This window comes from Oncorhynchus keta, chromosome 33 (genome assembly GCF_023373465.1).
Source record: "Oncorhynchus keta strain PuntledgeMale-10-30-2019 chromosome 33, Oket_V2, whole genome shotgun sequence".
NCBI classification, from domain to species: Eukaryota; Metazoa; Chordata; class Actinopteri; order Salmoniformes; family Salmonidae; genus Oncorhynchus; species Oncorhynchus keta.
Window position 1 is genome coordinate 12778482 of NC_068453.1, and position 20827 is coordinate 12799308.

The 20827-nt window shown below is 44.4% G+C and overlaps 1 protein-coding gene across 17 annotated transcripts in view; it reads right to left on the minus strand.

The window, feature by feature from the left end:
• Nucleotides 1-2732: 2732 nt before the first annotated feature.
• The window catches only part of LOC118366242 (pleckstrin homology domain-containing family A member 5-like), a 222493-nt gene continuing 204398 nt past the window's right edge, over nt 2733-20827 (minus strand). For 3 of the 17 annotated variants that reach the window (XM_052491924.1, XM_052491918.1, XM_052491935.1), the window contains 17 exons: nt 20398-20517; nt 19716-19769; nt 18280-18360; nt 14444-14509; nt 14109-14189; nt 12016-12165; nt 10675-10776; nt 10417-10569; nt 9967-10155; nt 9155-9299; nt 8771-8904; nt 8169-8369; nt 7434-7994; nt 6288-6439; nt 5916-6085; nt 4603-4737; nt 2733-4006 (listed from right to left, as the gene is read on the minus strand). In XM_052491924.1, coding sequence (XP_052347884.1) covers nt 4643-4737; nt 5916-6085; nt 6288-6439; nt 7434-7994; nt 8169-8369; nt 8771-8904; nt 9155-9299; nt 9967-10155; nt 10417-10569; nt 10675-10776; nt 12016-12165; nt 14109-14189; nt 14444-14509; nt 18280-18360; nt 19716-19769; nt 20398-20517 — 2454 coding nt within the window. In that variant the 3' untranslated portion in view covers nt 2733-4006; nt 4603-4642. Of the gene's footprint in view, nt 4007-4602; nt 4738-5915; nt 6175-6287; nt 6440-7433; nt 7995-8168; nt 8370-8770; nt 8905-9154; nt 9300-9966; nt 10156-10416; nt 10570-10674; nt 10777-12015; nt 12166-14108; nt 14190-14443; nt 14510-18279; nt 18361-19715; nt 19770-20397; nt 20518-20827 lie in introns of those variants that run through there. The other 14 variants (XM_052491920.1, XM_052491923.1, XM_052491922.1 and 11 more) reach the window with 14 other exon arrangements.

Below are 20827 nucleotides of genomic sequence, written 5' to 3' on the forward strand. Positions count from 1 at the left end.
ACTATTGTTATATTTGTTTTATACTTACAAAAAAATGTTACAGAAAACACAACATTGACATAATTTAAAGTGAAATGTTAGGGCCAATCACCCATTAATACATTTCAGTCATAAATCTAGACAATTCTTACCACCATACCGGTGTTCCACTCTTAACGGGCCAAGCATATGTGTAATTATGTTTTTGTATAAAGCCTAGATTCAGGACTTCGTGCTTTTCAGGTCAAATAATGTAGAATTCTTGCCACCAACAAAATGTTGAATATTTGGGGCATAAAACCATCGAAGCTCTGCAGATTTTGTTGTGCGGATACAGAATCAATAGACCATTTATTTTGGTATTGCCCTCAGGCAGCCTGTTTCTGGTCTCAGGTTCAGGAATGGCTGAAAATGCTTTGATCTAAAATTGATCTAAAATTGTTCCTAGAAATAGTACTGTTAGGAGATCTGGAGAGACTGGTCAGTCAATTACTAATATACTAATACTCTTAGTAAAAATATTGATCTTCCACACGTAATTTGTAGATTCTATTAGATTAGATTGAAATTGTACGTTAAACATCATAGCATAGTTGAAAGATATATGTTGAGTAGAACTTTGTAGAGGGTGGCCAGCAGAGATAGATGGGATGGGCTGAGGGAAGCTGAAGGCTGGGACGTGGAATTGGAGACAAGTGGGAGTGGAGTTGCTGTGCGGGAGATAGAATGATGGTCAGACAGTCAAAAATGAAGTCAAAATAAAACAATAAAAAGTACGTTTGAATGACACTGAGGGGCAGTGTTTTTACAGCTAATGCCGGTGTTGTACCGAAAATCTCCCCCCTGCCAGAATCCCCCATTCTAATTTCCTTATTTTTGTGGCTAGTCAAATACTTTCTGTGGCACACATCAGAGTCAAATACTTTCTATAGAACAAACTTCACGTCAGGATAGGAAACCGAAATTATTAATTCATGTATGTGTGTTACATTAAACATAGAGGGAGTGAAACGTTGGCAAGCAATAGACATTTCAGAACAACTACGGCTGAATTATTATCCTTACACTTTCAAAAATACTAGTCGAATAAGACATGGGAGAGATGACGAACTTTGGCAAAGAGATGTATTTATAGACTAATACAAATCAGTAGCGGATTTATGTACGAGCGACATGGGCAACCGCCCACTGCTGCGGGACCCGGGGGCGGGGCGCTGACGGGGGGCGCCATACAAGCAAGAACCGCCACATACACTTGAAACAAATAGCCAAACCGAAAACTGCATACAAAATGCTTTCTGCCACTAAGAACAGTGAAATGTAGGCTAAACTGAGAACGGAGTTCAGAGCAGAAATCTCAACTAGCAAGCAAGTCCCAGCAACGAAGAACGGGGGGGATTCTGGCAGGGGAGAGAGTTTCGGTACAACACGGGTTTGCCTGAGGCTGATGCCGTGCTGGTGTTTGTACACATGCATATACACACACTCTCATTCACATAAACGCATAAAAAAACACACACACACACACATGTAATAGTGCCAGACATGCACACAAACATATATTGCTGTTATATGATTTTAGTTGTCCTTGATGTCCTTTGGAGGAGGGGGGTCTCGAACGGTTGCGGGACAGCTACTAGGGAACTGTGAGGGGGATCTTGGTTTGGCCAGGTGGGAGATCTGTCAACGTGCCCTTGAGCAGGGTGTCGACCCTGGATGCTTCTGTGTGTCGCTCTGAATAGAAGTCTGTTGGATGACTGGTGTGGTGTAGTTGTTGAGCTGCAAGTATATTGTATGTTTCGGGTATTCAATAAACATTTTTTTTAAGTGTTCCAGAAAACAGAACATTGACATCATTTAAAGTGAAATGTAGGGCCAATCACCCATTAACACATTTCAGTCATAAATCTAGACAATTCTTACCACCATACCTGTGCTCCACTGTATTAGCGGGCCTAGCATATGTGTAATTATGTTTTTGTATAAAGCCGAGATTTTCATGCAAATTCATCAAAGCGGATATATTTTATTTTCTTCATCTCCAGGCCTTATTCAGTTGTAAAAGTAAGGTAGGAGATCATGACCACATGTAAAGGAATCTTCCAAGTACAGGTACAAGAGGAGTAGCTAATGGGTATCCTAATAAAATACTAAATATGTAAGGTGGTAGGGATTAGGAACTATAGGGTAGGATGCATGGAAAGGGTAGGAACTAGTGGAAGGAGTGGAATGGAACCAGGCCCACGTAGCCACAGAGTGCTCAAGGCCAGGACCACAAAAGATTCAAAGCCTCATTAACATAGCTACTCATGTGTGTCCAGCATGAAAGGGGGGGAGGGGGAAGGGAAGAAGGTGGTAGGATGGGGAAAGAGGGTGAGAATGGAGGGGACTGACATTACTGTGTCGATGACCTGAGTGATTGGCTGTGTCTTGTGTGACAGTGGCACTGTCCAGAGCAGAGATCATTCATGTACCAAGTGGATATGAGCTATTGGCCTGTAGGCTACACTTCCAGCTGGAGGCCAGAGTCCCAGTCCCTCAACGGACACAGAAAGGAGCTTCCTGATCTTTAAAGTTTGTCAATGTCTCGTCTTCAGCACCATCAGAGCTTCTATCATATCAGTGATCAGGAAATCATATTTGTAACATGATAAAACCAAAACAGCAGGAAGCATTGGGAACGGCATTCCTTCCATCTCCCAATGTTTAAAACAAATGTAAATACGTTCATAACATAAACCCCCACCGCAGCATTTAAGAACATCAACATTTATTCCACATGATATAAAACAGATGAGATATGAACATTTTTCATATTAACTCTAATAATAATAACCTCAGACTTATAATTTCTGCTCTGCTCTTTCTATGGTGTACATCATTTACACAATGAAACTTTACATTTATGTACATTATATTTTAATGTCCTGGAGGAACAAAACGCCTGCTTATTGCTTATACATGTGCTATTCTCTTCTCTCTGTCCAGGACTCCACACAATCAGACAGAATCTAACACACAACCCTAATCTCATAAAACTATTTTATCTCTCTTCTATATTTTACTTTAAATATATCTCAGCCGTAGAAAAAAAAACAGAGAAGCAGATCAATTCTAACCCAGGACATTTACGTGTGGTTGTCAGCGGCGACCAGATTCCGATCCTCCCGACATAAATAAACACAACTTTTATAAAATATTTAAACTCTGTCCAACAGCAGCAATAGGGTGGCACCTTATTGAAGTAGAAACCCATTGAATAGTTCATTCTATATGTTTTATATATGTATATATTAACAACTTCTTTGAACAATGAGGGAATGTGCAGTGTAAAATATGTGGAAAATGAAAAGTTTAGGGCATCGGGTTAAAAACTTAAATGGGAGTAAAACCAGTAAAAAAGACAAGAGCATATGGCGCCCCCGTGTGGTTAAAGTAAAGCACTGCCTTAGTGTGTGTAGATTTGGTGCTTCGCCCTCTCAATAGTGTGTGATTGTGGGAAGACCCTCAAATGCATACTCCTCCCATCCTCAGGTCCTTGTCTCCTTCTCAGAACCCATTAGATGAGAAAGGAGTATGCAATTGAGATCTTCCCAGTGTGAGACTCCTCTAGTGCTCTTATTTACAACTGTACAGTCCTCTCCTTTTCACAGCAGTGCTCAGCGAATAGACACTCAAGACATCCTCACAAAACATGTCCAAAATAACAGACCATCATAATACCTGTAATAATAATAATCATCATCAATTATCACTCTGGTAATACTATCTCGTCCTCTGATGTCTCTGTGTGAATGAAAAAGTTTTGCATCACAGTTATTGTGTAGGCAGGCAGTAAGTAATACGAGCAGGCCTGTGGATCTACTCTTTCTGTCTGTCTGGCTACAGTTGTTTCTATACATACAGAGAGCTACTGGGCATGCTCTGTGCAGGCTGGCTGGTGCCATCATGGCTCTGTAGGATGCCATCTTGGGTCTCCAGGCTGGCATCGCTTATGAGTCACTGCTCACCAAGGACAATGTCTGGGCTGCAGGGATAAGTGCAAAGAGAGGGAAGAGGTGAAGAGACCGATGAGCACACACAAAAATAGCAGAGGTCACAAGCCACAATGTTCAACAACCAAAAAATGTTTAGAAAATGTTTATGCTGACATGACAAGACAGTGCTTTTTGCTTTGGCGACAAATCATGTCTGTGTTTGAATGGCTGGTGTGATGTTGCCTGCTGGTAAGATCTGTGTCGATTGGAGGGTAGATCTCTGAGGGCTGAGCACTGGACCCTGAAGTTGAGGTTAGGGGGTTGATGGGTAGAGTTATTAACTTTACCTACAGTACATATTACCTCAATTACCCCAACGAACAGGAGCCCCCGCACACCGACTCTGTACCTGCACCCCCTGTATAAATCCTCGCTATTGTTATTTTACTGCTGCTATTTAATTATCTGTTACTTTTATTTGTTATTCTTATTTTTTGTTGTTGTCTTTTGCATTTAAAAAAAAAAACTGCATTGTTGGTTAGGGCTTGTAAGTAAGCATTTCACTATAAGGCCTGTTGTATTCGGCGCATAACATTTGATTTGATAAAGGTCAAAGGTTGTAGGTAAGGACAGAGAAGTCTCTTACTGAGTGTAGTTCAGTTCACAGAACCACCTCCTCGACACGTCTACACACACATGAAGTGGGATCCGTCAGTGAGTTGAGGAGGAGATGGAGGAGAGGGAGAGGAGGAGGACTGGGGTGGAAAGGGCAGGCTTTTCACTGCAAACAACACACACACAGTAGCAGTCAAAAGTTTGGACACACCTACTCACTCAAGGGTTTTTCTTCATTTTTACCATTTTCTACATTGTGGAATAATAGAGAAGACATTAAAACTATGAAATAACACATATGGAATCCATCAAGTGCTATGATGAAACTGGCTCTCATGAGGACAGGAAAGGAAGACTCAGAGTTACCTCTAATGCAGAGAATAAGTTCATTAGAGTTAACTGCACCTCAGATTGCAGCCCAAATAAATGAATGTCAGAGTTCAAGTAACAGACACATCTCAACATCAACTGTTCAGTGGAAACTGCGTGAATCAGGCCTTCATGGTCGAATTGCTGCAATGAAACCACTACTAAAGAACATCAATAACAAGAATAACTTGCATGGACCAAGAAACACAGGCAATAGACATTGGACTGGTGGAAATCTGTTCTTTGGTCTGAGTCCAAATTTCAAATTTTTGGTTCCAACCGTCATGTCTTTATGAGACACAGAGTAGGTGAATGGATGATCTCCGCATGTGTGGTTCCCACCGTGAAGCATGGAGGAGGTGTGATGGTGCTTTGCTGGTGACACTGTCTGTGATTTATTTAGAATTCAAGGCACTTAAGCAGAATGTCTACCACAGCATTCTGCAGTGATATGCCATCCCATCTGGTTTGGGCTTAGTGGGACTATCATTTGTTTTTCAACAGGACAGTGACCCAAAACACACCTCCAGGCTGAGTAAGGGCTATTTGACCAAGAAGGAGAGTGATGGAGTGCTGCATCAGATAACCTGGCCTCCACAATCACCCGACCTCAACCCAATTGAGATGGTTTGGGATGAGATGAACCGCAGAGTGAATGAAAAGCAGCCAACAAAGAAAAGCAGCATACGTGGGAACCCCTTCAAGACTGTTGGAAAATCATTCCTTGTGAAGCTGGTTGAGAGAATGCCAAGATTCTGCAAAGATGTGTTATTTAATAGATTTGATGTCTTCACTATTATTCTACAATGTAGAAAAATAGTACAAATAAAGAAAAACCCTTGAATGAGTAGGTGTCCAAATTTGGACTGGTACTGTACGTAAATGCTTTGACATTTATCAGTTATATATCAATCAATCAATCCATCAATCATTCCATCAATCAATCATCATCAACAAAGCACTTTGTTCTCTTACCTGCCATCAGGTTGTTGTTGAGTTTAGCGCCCTCTACTTGTAGTTCATAGGATATGTTAATGTTGTTCCCCTGGGTCTCATGCTCCGGAGCCTCCCCTTGCATCACCTCACTCTGCATCATGTCCTCCTCAAGTTCAGGAGTCAGTGCTTCTGACACAGCAGCTGGCAAACTGGCACAGTCACACCTTCACATACAGGCCTTATTCCAATACTTACAAATGCATCCTTCTTTACTGCCTTTAATGAGGTAGTCACTGATCTAAATACAGTTGGATGAAGGAAGGGATGATTTTAAATTATTCAAACAGGGTCAAAGTTGCTATCGATCCAGAGAGGCTAAGATATGTCCTGGTGAGGCCCAGCTAGTCTCACCTGTTGTGGGGAATGAGGGTGTTGGGAGTGTGGGTGTTTCTCCTCTCTGTCTCCCTCTCCCCCTGCTGTTGATGTTGTCCAGGGATCAGGTACTGTACATACAGGGGCTTCACACCCTGATCCGATATCACCATCACCTGGGTCTCTGACACCTGCAACACACGGACAGTGAGATAGACTGTAGTCTGGGCTGTGTTCAGGAGGTACCAAACAGGAAAATATGTTTTGAAACGGAGCTCTTATTTTTGCCCTACTGAACACGATCTTGGTGGTCTAATGTCAATCCCTAGCGGCTACCTCTTCGATGTTTGGGGATCTGAAGAAACCGGGTAGGTGTAAGGCACCACTCCAGTCCTTGAGTAACTCCAGCAGTAGATTTGGTTTATTCTAACCCCTGACAAGCCCACCTGATTCAAACGGTCAACTCATCATTAAGCCACCCAGCCACTCAGCGATGTTTGCCCGGGGCTACAAGAACAAATCCATACTGTTGAGGATCCACAAGGACTGGAGTTGAGACACATTGGTATAAGACACATGGTGATAACCAATGGACTTAAGCAACTTTCGCCATATATAAAAAAAAACTGGGCTACTAAATTAGAGGACATTAATTAAGCCAACTGCATCATCATCATCATCATCAGATCATGAGATTCCGTGGAGCTCAGGCCAGCTCTGGGAGGTGTCTCTCTCTCTAGCCTAGTGTGAGTCACCACGGCTGGGCTGAGGCCCAGAGATAAACCCCTAAATCCAGCCTGGATCCTCCTCACGCCCACAAAGACTCCCAGATCAGATTAAAGGACATTAACACGGAGACCAGGCTGCCAATACAACACAACCATTTATGCCCTAAAACCCTGAAACACTCTTAGTGCAACATTATTGGATTAGATATAAATTTGTACTTGTACAAGTCTTTCCTCTCTCTCTGAATACTCTCTTTGAAAACGTTCATTTTTCAGTGAAGGAACACAGTGCTCTGTGCATCCTCGGTAAGGATCTTTCTTATTTATACAGAGTTACAGTACACCATGCTGACTCAGTCACCACTCCTACTAGTCATAAACATACGTATCAAATGATATTGTCTGCCATACATATTCTGCTCTCTGGTGGTCTGTGTGAGTGGGGACACTCTCCTACCTCTGTGTCCATGCTGGAGCTCTCCGTCTGGGGCTGTGGCTCCTCCTCACTCAGCCTGGGGACAGGGATGACATCCACCTCCTCAGCTCTGTAGCTGATCTCCTCCACCACAGTGATTTCCATCTCCAGCTCCACCAATGCAGCCATGTCGATATCCAGCGCCTCTTCTGGAGACACTGCAGTCCTCCCTCTGACTAGTTCTTCAGCTGCAGCTCTAACCCTCTCCAATTCTTCTGCAGCTGCTGCTACTGCGGCCCGGTCTCTCTCCAGCTCCAATTCTGCAGCCCTGTCCAACTCCTCTTCTACAGCCAAAGCAGTCCTGGCCATCTCCTGCTCCACCACTGCAGCCACCTCAGTCATGTCTCGCTCCAGCTTTTCTATTGCAGCTCGACCCCTCTCCATTTCTTCTTCAGCAGCTGCTGCAGCTCTGTCTCTCTGCAGCTCCAGTTCTGCACCTCGGTCCCTCTCCAGATGCTCTGTAACTCGGCCTCTGACCTCCTCCAGGTCTTGCAGTGCTGCCTCCAGCTCCTGGGTGTCTGTGGAGAACACCTCCAGCCTGACCTGCAGGAGACACACATGCCACATTAATAACTCAGTTTTACAGTGTGTAAACAATCACATTCAATGCTGTGAAACAAGGTTTATCAACACACACACACACACACACACGCACAGACACATGCGTAGTCCTATCAAGTCCTATCAAACACACACACCAAACCGAGGAGAGGTTACCTGTGTAACGAAGGGGTTCTCCTTGGAGAAGGATGGAGAGCGTGAGGGGGAGATACTACTGCTACTTCTCTTCTTCTCCTTGAGCGAGGCCTGCTGGTGTCTCCTGATCCTCTCCAGCTGCTCCTCTACACTCATCCTGGCTCTGCCGCTCTCCCTCTCCCCCGGTCCGCACGTCTGCTCCACGGCACTGTGAGGACGCTCCTACAGGGGGAGCAGCGGAGCAGGGATCAGTCACGTAGCTTCTGTAGCTCAGTTGGTAGAGCATGGCGCTTGTAACGCCAGGGTAGTGGGTTCGATCCCCGGGACCACCCATACGTAGAATGTATGCACACATGACTGTAAGTCGCTTTGGATAAAAGCGTCTGCTAAATGGCATATATTATTATTATTTCGTTTTATCTGCCCGTCTATTGGTGACATATTGTGTCCTTCTCCAGCTCTTGTAGTGGTAAAAATGTCAGGGAATGAATAGCAACAGTAGCACTTCCGAATCCAAAATCAGTGCTGTCCTGTCTATCAAACAACAGTTTGTAATATGTTAGCGAGGGTCAGTGTATAGTTCTGTTCCCCTGCTATTCCCTAAAGTGCTGAGTCAGACTTACAGTCCTGGGGTCAGGCTTCTTGCCCTTCCTCAGGGTGACGTAGGAGGCGATGGTGCAGGACTCTGGGGGGCTCATGGGGGATTTGGTCCTGGGGGGCACGATACCCACTGGGTAGACTGGTACTCCTAATGGGACTTGGAGGGGTGGGGGACTAAGTCAGTGACAAAGCCATTAGAGGTGTTTAATTTTTATATTCAGTTAATAGAGTACTTATAAACCCTTTATAAGTAATACTTATAATGCTCTTTATAAGTTGACCTATGGAATTTATAATTACTTCTTGAATTCACTGAATTACAATAGTTTTGACCCTAGCACGTATCCAGCCTGAAACTGAGGTGGCAGCGTGACCAAACTGGACAGTGATGACAGACAGTGACTGACCTTTAGTGGCCGCAGGCTCCTTGTCAGTGGTCAGCCCCGCCTGTAGTCTGTCCTTGTCGTTGTCCTCTCCGTTGTTATCGTCCACCTCCTCGGCCACAGTGGTCAGCTCTGGTTCACTCTTATACAGACGGTAGTCTGGGCCTTGCTGTAGAGGGACAGAGAGTCAGCACACTGAGAGGTACACGCATAGGAAACACGGACACCCGCATGTCACAAAGTGGTCACGATGGATTTGACCGATGGATGGTCGAGGGACATTTAAAACGGAGCCGAAAAGAGCAGAAAACGGTTAACTGACACTCCAAACACTAAGAGTAGTCACACCGCAGCACAGCACTCAGACACACTCGGAATGACAACTGGGGTGGAGTCACACACGCTTCCATGGAAAGAAGAATAAGCCAAACTGAAGAGCAAACAGATGATAAACCAAATGAATGAATGTCAAACTCAACACTCCAGGGTAAGAAGCAGGGAAAAACCTGTCTACAAATGGTAAAACAAATGATTCAGAGCAAACGAAAAGAGAGTCACAACGGTGACCCAAGTTGGCGATGAGAGATTAACCATGTGTGGTGAGGGTAAAGGTAGAGGGTCAGGGGTCAATTTGTACTGGTCTTGTACAGAGTAGGATAAAACTGCCCCTCGACACTGACCTAAGATCAGTTTTGTATTACCTCACCCTAAAGGTTAAGATTAGAATTTGGTGAAGTTAAACAGATCCTAGATCTGTGCTTAAGGGCAAGTAGCGATGATGAAGCACAAGGACAGGGGTTGAAGGGTCAGGCGTGACGAATCAGCGTGTCTCTTACACTGCTGTGTGTTCCGTTCCTCTGGCCGTGCTTGCTTGTGTGTGGTGGCGGACGGGCGCCCGAGGGGGAGGGAAGGGGGGGTACAGCGGGAGGGCGCTCTGTTGAGCCGTAGGACTGGGGGAGGGGCGGGCGGGGGGGCTGACGGTCACCCTCCGTGAGAGAACAGAGTGACCGGAACAAGGTCACCGGCTGCCGCATGAGGAGAGGAGAGGATAGATAGAAAGTTGTTGTTGTTGAGACACTCTTGTGACAACAGTAAGCCACACCACACAAGAGTATTAGACAGATCAGCACAGTCTCTGTGGCATTGACTGGAGCCATCTGGCTCACATCCGTTTCACATGTTGGCTACGGACAGCTTTAAATCAGTTCACAAAGACTCCATGCACAGATTATATACAGTACTTATCTGGTGTTTTTCTTTATCCATAGAGTAGAAGTGAGACTCACCTCGTTCTTCTGTAGGTTTGAGATGGGTTTGGAACCAAGGAAACCAGTGTCAGTGGTCCTCTGGGGTTTGTTCTTGGCCAGAGCCTCCATCACATCTTGGATCCTCCACAGCTCCTTCTGGATGTGGACATGCTGCTGGCTGGGAGGTTCCGTCTGCTCACACAGTGACAGAAAATGATTAAAAACCACTCTACATCTTGCAAAGGCATGTTTGCATGTGTGTGAGTGGTTGAGAGAGAGAGAGAGAGAGAGTCTTACCTGTGGGCTGCCCAGGGCCTCTAGCTGTTCCAACAGGTTTGTTTTGGCCAGAGAGACGCCAGATTCCATTTTATCATACTCCCTCCACGACCGCTCCAACTCCTGAGAGACGAGAGGGTGTCACTACTAGACAGCATGTGTGTGTGTGTGTGTGTGTGTGTGTGTGTGTGTGTGTGTGTGTGTGTGTGTGTGTGTGTGTGTGTGTGTGTGTGTGTGTGTGTGTGTGTGTGTTGTTTATGCACTGACACTCACAGCATTGACCCTGGAGAGATCTTGACAGGTGCTGATCAGTGTGTGTTGACATCTGCATGTACAGTGTGTGTGTGTGTGTGTGTGTGTGTGTGTGTGTGTGTGTGTGTGTGTGTGTGTGTGTGTGTGTGTGTGTGTGTGTGTGTGTATACATATTGTGGCGAAATCCTGCACAGAGCCTTCACCGTGCGCTGCCACTTTAAGAGTGCATCAGCAGTAAGGAAGGAGAAAATAAAGACAGCTCGTTCAGCTCTTTGGGGAGGAAGCTCTTGGTTGGCGCGACAGTTTGATTGTGTGTGCTATGCTGCAGAAGTGTGGTTTATTTTCAGCGTGTGTAGTTTATAAAGTATTTAACTTAATCATCGGTGTGACAGTTCTAGGTCGGCGCCGGTTATGGATCGCATGGAATTAGTAGCAACATTGTTACGAGGCATTGACATACAAACCATCAGACGGTCAGACAGTACACCGGCACGCCTGAAGACCACAGCTAAGATCTCTCTTGTTCTCTTTCTCTCTTTAGAGCTGGACTATTATTGCCCTGCCAGACGTATTTGGGTGGACATTTTAGTTAAAAGTGAGGTTGCTTGTAAATTGTGTATTGTTATGTGAACTGTATTGAGGTGTACTAATGACATGTGGCCGAGAAGATTGTGGACATTTTTAAGGCCTTTGTTGTGTCTAAGAACACCCCCCACATTCATACCCTCTGCCCTCCTCCACTGGACGATAATACAGATTACTGCAAATCCTCTGTTGATGACTGGGTTCTTTCTTGTATGAAGTCGCTGTTCAATTGCTCTGCCATTATTATTATTATTATTATTATTATTATAATATGAGCTATTCTGGGTGGGGTTACCCCTGTTATGTGACGTGGGTTTATATGGTGTGTCTTCTCTCTTCTCTCCACTGGCTATCTGGTAAACAGGTTACACTCTAGGCAGTCTCTTCTGCTGATGTGTGTGGGTCTGGTAGTGGTACTCTCTCTATTCTACTATTTTCCTTTCGGCATGGTTAATACCTGCCTGGCGCCCGAAGAAAATCTCTCTTTACCCCTCTCTAATAAATACCGCTACAATATGAACTCACAGTGTTGACCCGTGCCAGTTCTCTACAGGTACTGAGCAGTCCATTCTGCAGTACGTCTCTCTGCTGTATAAGGCTCTGTACGGCTGCTGGGTTGTCAGAGCTCTGCTCAATCTCCTGACTGGCAGACAGCAAAGCCGTCTCCAGGGTGTTCTGCAGAGAGATAGGAAGAGGAAGAAGACGACAACGACACAGATCAGCACAACATCTACGACCAACGTTTGTCTGACGACTACACACAGAAACACAAACAGAACCACAGGCAAAGAACCAACCAAACATTATCATAGCATCGCCAACATCAAAAGTGTGTACCGCCACTCCGAGGACCCTAGGGGGCAGGCTAGAGCTGCTGTCCGCAAGGGAGAGAGAGTCAGTTCCCAGCTGTGAGTCTGCTAGCTCGTCTATACACTGTGGTACAAGCCTGGCAAAAGAGGGTTGGTAGCCTTGGAGAGACCATGAGAAAGTATTCATACCCCTTGACGTATTCCACATTTTATTTTGTTACAGCCTGAATTCAAAATGGATAAAAAAAAAATGAAAAGTCACCCGTTTACACACAGTATCTGATTTACATAAGTATTCACACCCTTGAGTCAATACTTTTTTAGAAGCAACTTTTTCAGCGATTACAGCTGTGAGTCTTTCTGGGTCTCTAAGTTTCTCTTCAAAATTCTTCAAGCTCTGTCAAATTGTTTGTCGATCATTGCTAGACAACCATTTTCAGGTCTTGCCATAGATTTTCAAGCAGATTCAAGTCAAAAGTGTAAATCGGTCACTCAGGGAACCATCACAGTCTTCTTGGTACGCAACTCCAGTGTAGATTTGGTCTTGTGCTTTAGGTTATTGTCCTGCTGAAAGGTGAAATGAACTCAAAGTGTCTGGTGGAAAGCAGATTGAACCACATTTTCCTCTAGGATTTTACCTTTGCTTAGCTCCATTCAGTTTCTTAATTATCCTGGAAAAACTTCCCAGTCCTTAATGATTACAAGCACAAGCATACCCATAACATGATGCAGCCACCACTATGCTTGGAAATATGGAGAGTGGTACTCAATAATGTGTTATATTGGATAACACTTTGTATTCAGGACAAAAAGTGAATTGCCACATTTTTTGCAGTACTACTTGTAGTAAACAGGATGCATGTTTTGGAATATTTTATTATGTACAGGCTTCTGTCTTTTCAGTCTGTCATTTAGGTTAGTATTGTGGACTAACTGCAATGTTGTTGATCCATCCTCAGTTTTCTCCTATCACAGTCATTAAAATCTGTAACTGTTTTAAACTTACCATTGGCATCATGGTGAAATCACTGAGCGGTTTCCTTCCTTTCCAACAACTGAGTTAGGAAGGACGCCTGTATCTTTGTAGTGACTGGGTGTATTGATACACCACCTAAAGCGTAATTAATAACTTTGCCATGCTCAAAGGGATATTCAATGTCTGCTTTTTTATTTTTACCCATCTACCAATAGGTGCCCTTTTTTGCGAGGCATTGGAAAACCTCCCTGGTCTTTGTGGTTGAATCTGTGTTTGGAATTCACTACTCAACTGAGGGACCTTACAGTTAATTGTATGTGTGGTACAGAGATGAGATAGTCATAAAAAAAAATCATTTTAAACACTATTTTTTTGCACACTATTATTGAGATGAGGTAGTCATTGTCATATTATTGTGCACAGAGTGAGTCCTTGCATCTTATTATGTGACTTATTAAGCAGATGTTTACTCCTGAACTTATTTAGGCCATAACAAATGGGCTGAATACTTATTGAGTCAAGACATTTCAGCATTTCATTTTTGATTAATTTGTAAAAATATCTAAAAACGTAATCCTGCTTTAAAATTACGGGGTATTGTGTGTAGACCAGTGACCAAAAAATCTCAAATTAATCAATAGTAAATTCAGGCTGTAACAAAATGTGGAAAATGTCAAGGGATGTGAATACTTTCTTAAGGCCCTGCATCTCCGTCAGTCTCGGCACAATCTCTCTCCTTCTCTCCCTCTGTATTATATAGGTCTACTCCAGCCTCAGACAGCCCAGTGTGTGTGTTTGTGAAGCAAGTTGTCAGTTGAAAGTACAGTAGTTACCTTCTCTCTGTGTAGTTGCTGTAGTTTCTCCTCCTGTGTTCTCACCACTTGGTCCTGCTCACACAGTCTGCTCAGCTTAGTCTGAAACACGCACGCACGCACGCACACGCGCACACGCACACACACACACACACACACACACACACACACACACACACACACACACACACACACACACACACACACACACCAGTGTGGTATTCTAATAATTGAATCTTTCAATCTATGTCTAGGAAGCCAACTGCTGTGTGTCTAGACTAGAGGATAGGTGCAAAGGGAAATTAATACTTTGCCCTCTACCTCGACAAGACAATAATAAAAGGACTTGGTCTTACGTCTATGTCGATGTCCTCTGGTCTCTGGTGGCTGTAGGAGTTGTCTTTGTAGTCCTCAGGGCTGATCTGAAACACCAGACAGCCTTAGAGACACACATGCTGTGTTTACACAGGCAGCCCAATTGTGATCTTCTTTTCACTAAATGGTCTTCTGACCAATCAGATCTGCTCTGAAAAATATCTGATTTGAAAAAGATCTGATGTTATTGGTCAAAAGATCAATTAGTGGAAAAAAGATCACAATCGGGCTGCCCGTGGGAAGACAGCCACAGACAGGGGACGGCAAAACAACCTGTAATACAGACCCATGACATGGGATGTTTCTCAATAGTCTATTTGTCTCGTTGTTAAAACTTCTTTGGGATAGGGGGCAGCATTTTCACTTTTGGATAAATAGCGTGCCCAGAGTGAACTGCCTCCTACTCAGTCCTAGATGCTAATATATGCATATTATTATTAGTATTGGATAGAACACTCTGAAGGTTCTAAAACTGTTTGAATGATGTCTGTGAGTATAACAGAACTCATATGACAGGCAAAAAATCCAAACAGGAAGTGGGAAATCTGAGGTTTGTAGTTTCTGAACTCAACCCTATCGAATACACATTTGGATATGGGTTATTTTGCACTTCCCAAAGCTTCCACTAGATGTCAAACGTCTTTAGAACTTTGTTTCAGGCTGCTCCTGTGAAGGGAGGCCGGATGGGAGCTGTTTGACTAAGGGGTCTGCCTGCAGCCTCGTTCTCAGTCACGCACAGTTCACATGAGAGGTATCTCTCATTCCATTGCTTTTCTACAGACAATGGAATTCTCCGGTTGGAACATTATTGAACATTTATGATAAAAACATCCTAAAGATTGATTCTATACTTAGTTTGACAAGTTTCTTCAAACTGTAATATAACTTTTTGAACATTTCGTCCGACTGGACCTGAACGTGATTTTGGATTTGTTTACCAAACGCCCTAATAAAAGAAGCCATTGGACATAAATAATGGACATTATCGAACAAAACAAGCATTTATTGTGGAACTGTGATTCCTGAGAGTGCATTCTGATGAAGACCATCAAAGGTAAATTAATATTTATAATGCTATTTCTGACTAATGTTGACTGCGCAACATGGCAGATATTTCTTTTGGCTGGTTTGGGCTCTGAGCTCCATTCTCAGATGACGCTTTTCCCGTAAAGTTTTTTTGAAAATCTGACACAGCGGTTGCATTAAGGAGAAGTGTATCTAAAGTTCCATGCATAACACTTGAATTTTCATCAACATTTATAATGAGTATTTCTGTGAATTCATGTGGCTCTCTGCAATATCACTTCATGTTTTGAAACTACTGAACATAACACGCCAATGTAAAATAAGATTTTTGGATATAAATATGAACTTTACCGAACAAAACATACATGTATTGTATAACATAAAGTCCTATGAGTGTCATCTGATGAAGATCATCAAAGGTTAGTGATTAATTTTATCGCTATTTGTGATTTTTGTGACTCCTCTCTTTGGCTGGAAAAATGGCTGGGATTTTCTGTGAGTTGGTGGTGACCTAACATAATCATTTGTGGAGCTTTCGCTGTAAAGCATTTTTGAAATCAGACACAGTGGCTGGATTAACGAGAATTGTATCTTTAAAATGATGCCTAATACTTCTATGTTTGAGAAATTTGATTTATGAGATTTCTGTTGATTTGTATTTGGCGCCCTGCAATTTCATTGGCTGTTGGCGAGCCAGTCCTAGACAGGTTAAAGAACCGGACAGGTAAAAGCACATTTCTAGTAGGTATCCACCATACTGATTACAGCCGTCCCGTGTCTTCCGATCAGTGCAGATGAAGGAGATGACACGAGGAGAGGAGGCCACAAGAGTATTAAGATGCACCCATGGTCTGGTTATTCATTTGTGATGTGGTTTTCATGGTAAATATCTGTGTCCTTACAAGAGTTGTCCACAGGGTCAACAAAGCCCAGAGAGAGAAGAGAGAGGGAGGGAGGGTGAAATGGAGCTCTCCATGCAATTTCATTGACCTTCTCTTCTCATGACTTAACAACATTTTGGATACAACTTCTCAGCCCAAATGTCCATTTCACAATAAGAAGTGTCAGCCCCCTCTGCTGGGAAATCAGACTGTGTTTTCCACTTCAGTAGCATCACTGATAACAGTTCTACTGATGGAGGCTCCAGGGGTGTGAAGAAGCTATGGAGGACAGGAAGCTGGCATCAGGAGGTCACCAGAGACTAGAGGAAGATGTTCTAACACACACACACACGCCCTTACACACACACACCCTTATACACACACACACCCTTATACACACACACACCCTTATACACACACACCCTTAAGAGAGGCTAGAGGGCTGCTGTAGTGGTTGGCTAGGCTGGGTGTATAGTCCTCTGTGCTGGCAGCTCTGCCCTGTGCCACACTAATTACCGTCCCCTCTGTGCACTCTTCATTACTGTCCCCCGGTACACTCTGTCATGGCTGGAGCTTGACTAATGAAAACCTCTAAAAGACCTGGGCTAAATCTGGCCCTTACGGAGGGAGGGAGGGAGGGAGGGAGGGAGGCAGGCAGGCAGGCAGGCAGGCAGGCAGGCAGGCAGGCAGGCAGGCAGGCAGGCAGGCAGGCAGGCAGGCACAGGCACAGGCAGGCACACAGGCACAGGCAGGCAGGCACACACAGGCAGGCACAGGCACAGGCAGGCACACCACGCAGGCAGGCAGGCAGGCAGGCAGGCAGCAGGCAGGCAGGCAGGCAGGCAGGCAGGCAGGCAGGCACGCACGCACGCACACACACACACACACACACACACACACACACACACACACACCACGCACACACAGCTGGGGAAAACCAGCCATCCTCACACTCCTGACTACTTCAGTTAAGGAGCAGGCAGGTGATTTTCAACCCCAGGACAGCTAAAGAGGGGGAGGTTTAAGAGAGCAGGGCTGAAGTCATACCTGTAGAAGCCTGTAATAAAATTATAATTTAGCACAGTGGAAAGGCCAGACTATGGACCCCACACAGTATACCCTCTAGGACAATTTACCCAGCTACAAATAAAATACCCCTGCACTCTTTCATTCACTGTTACACTATTGGGCCACCACCCAAAAAAGGAAGTCATTGTATTTTATTAACTTTTTATTTAACCTTTATTTAACTAGGCAAGTCAGTTAAGAACACATTCTTATTTACAATGACGGCCTACCGGGGAACAGTAGGTTAACTGCCTTGTTCAGGGGCAGAACGACAGATTTTTTTTACAGCTCGGGGATTCAATCCAGCAACCTTTCGGTTACTGGCCCAACGCTCTAACCACTAGGCTACATAAACAACAGGTTATCCATTGAGCTCGTATCAAACCCATGTAGACAAACGGAACATAATATTACAAAGCACAGAGAAGAGAGGTGCTGATTTGACTGTGATCGTACAGCGCCGTGCCAACATAAGATCCATCATCAACAGCATTGGTATTATAGGAAGATGGGGGGGGTATGGCTCTAAGGTAGCAGCCACCGTAATTCCCAGCAGCAACAATACCATCAAGTTACAATGAGGTATGATGGGCATGGCTAATTAACATCCACCATAACCCAACCTCGGACTGATGAATAAAGCACAAATGAATGGAGAGGATGTGCTGTAGTCAAAACAACACATGAAGGTACATGTCAAACAATGTTGGGATCATGACACCAGGAAGAGGGGGAACCGACTGACTGACTGCATCCAATGTGAACAAAAACAGGAGGGATCGATGATGGAGGGAGGAGAGGAGTGCAGGAGAAGAGTCATTGGTTTTCCAATAAGACCTTACTTGCTGGTACAGTTGAGGCCGTGGTGCAGAGTTCTCAATCATAGTGTGAATCGTGAAGATTAACGGCTCATTGTCCTTCGTCTAGTGGAGATCGACGTTAGGCAGGGTGGAAGGGAGCAACAACACACAACAGCATAATATAGGTGTTAGTTAGCGAACACAACGGCAGAGCCTAGAAAGGATCCATCGAAATAAAGAACTCATTGTTGTTATAAGGTACTAGTGATTGAAGGAGACGGGGGGCCTTGAGCCAACAACCCTGGGGTTATAGCTACCACCTGTACCATAAAGGCCCAGAACTCTTGGGAGAAGTCCTAGTATGTTTACAGTACATACAAGGAGGCTACAGTTGGGTCCAAAGACAATATGGCCAGTCCCTCTCAGCAGACGGAGGAGAGACAAAACGGTCCTGATTTTCTTAATATCATCCCGACCAAAAACGACCAACAAAACAGCAAAACAATTGCATGCATCAGAGCCTATGGACCAGGGGGGGGGAGAGCAGGGTCGGCGAGTTAAAGTTCATTCATAACCCGCTGTGAAATTGCCTGCCATTAGAGGTGAAAGCCTTTGAAATGGCAGATCAAATCATTTCACATTTGGTTAGAGGGGTCACAATCAGACTCCGTGAAGTCACTAAGTGAGGCCCCTCGTGTGCACATGGTAGAGTGGTTTCTCCTGCTACACATGACCTTTTCAGAAACAGGAACTCAATTATTTACCCGTTCTAAACCAAAGGGCCCGTTTCCGAAAAATAAACGGCACCTTTAGACGTCTGCCCTGATTATCTATGCCTGAGTGAGCGCTAGTCAGAACGTCAGTCGCTCGTCCTAGCCACTTTACCCGAAACCCCGGAGGTTGTTTCTATAGTCTTAATTACATTATGATAATGACATGACTAACTCATCATCAAAAGTTGAAGTTTGCTCTCGGGCTTTCTCAAGCTTGACTTACATTCATTTTTTTAATAAAGACTGTTCTCAAGGGACTGTACGAACTATACAGCACAAAAGCACACAAGTAATCTTATTAGTTTAGGGCAGCATTACCATGCCAAGAAAGGCATTTTAATTTATTTTTTAAAAGTATTTTTTTACTTTTCTTATACTGAGCTAGACAATATGTCCTCCTGTGGGAATGCAGGTTTGCGCAGCTCCTATTCTGCAGTGAACGATATATGCTTCAGGAGGGCCGGAGAGAAAAGAATGAAGAAGGAGAGAGAACGTATAGAAAAGACAAAAAGGATTTGCATTTGAGTCACTGATAACCCTGGGCAGAGAGAGAGCAGCTGGGTGTATGACCAACCCTGAGGAGTGCCTAACCCTGAGAGACACACAGAGAGAGAGAGACAGAGAGATAGAGAGAGGGAGACACAGAGAGAGAGAGAGACAGAGACAGAGACTGAGAGCAACCAAAGATATAGCAGTACTCCTCACCTGGCTGTCCAGATACACGAGGTTCCTCTGAAGGTGATGAGACAGAACCTCACTCTAACATCAGAAGGCAGTAGAGAAAGAGGGAAGAGAGAAGAGTCAGACAGGAGAGAAAGAGAGAAGGGAGAGGGAGATTGAGTAAGGCAAACAGTAGGAAATAAAAGTAGAACTGGTACAAGCTGATAGTGAAAGATGGAGATGAAAGAGGAAGTCGCTACTGTGGCTTTGGCATTAATCCGAAGCATGAACCACCACAGCCATTTACCGTTGATTACTGAGCTAAACCAAACCATGCAAAACCCATTGCAACTACTTACCAACACTTTCCTCGTAAAGGTATTGGGAAACCACAGCAGACAACAAGAAGGCAATCACATGATACTCATACCATGCTGTCCTCTGCATGTCAACAGATCAAAAGATGAAATCAAGGCCAGATGAACACAGCACACCAAAGGGTTGAAAGGAGTTCAAAACTGAACCAAAACTCAACCATACCACCACTGAACCACACAGGTAGGAGCAAACACATAATATGCATTCACTGGAATGCATGGCCTGCTCATAGAGCCTTGAGCTGCATGGAGATGGCACATCAACACCCAACCACCCACACACACACACACACACCACTCCTGGAGGTGACCAATGACATGCTGTGTATGTGCACCCTCCTGGTGCTAACCTTGGCGTTGGGCCCCTCCATGCTAAGGATCATTAGCTGAGCCACAGTGTGCTCCCGGATGCTGTTGAGCTCAGCCTGCTGCCGACGCAGCTTTATTAACAGCAGGGTCAGCTCCTCTGGCTGCACAACGCAGCATAGACACAGAGGAGATAACGAGACAGTCAATTCATCCAGTGGTCGATCAATTAACAAATACATTAACCAAAGCTCTCTTGATTTTCCATTTGGCGATGGTTTTAAATTGAGGAAAATTAGCGATAGCTTTTGTAATCCCTGCCCTAATCTATGTTTCTAACCAGGACTCTGACAAGTCTTTAGGCACAAAATGCCTTTGGAAACACTGGTTTTGGGTCTTGGCCTGTGCTGGGACTGGGCTATAGGACTTACACCTTTTAGAGAATATGTCTGAAATAAAGTCCCTCGGTCTCCT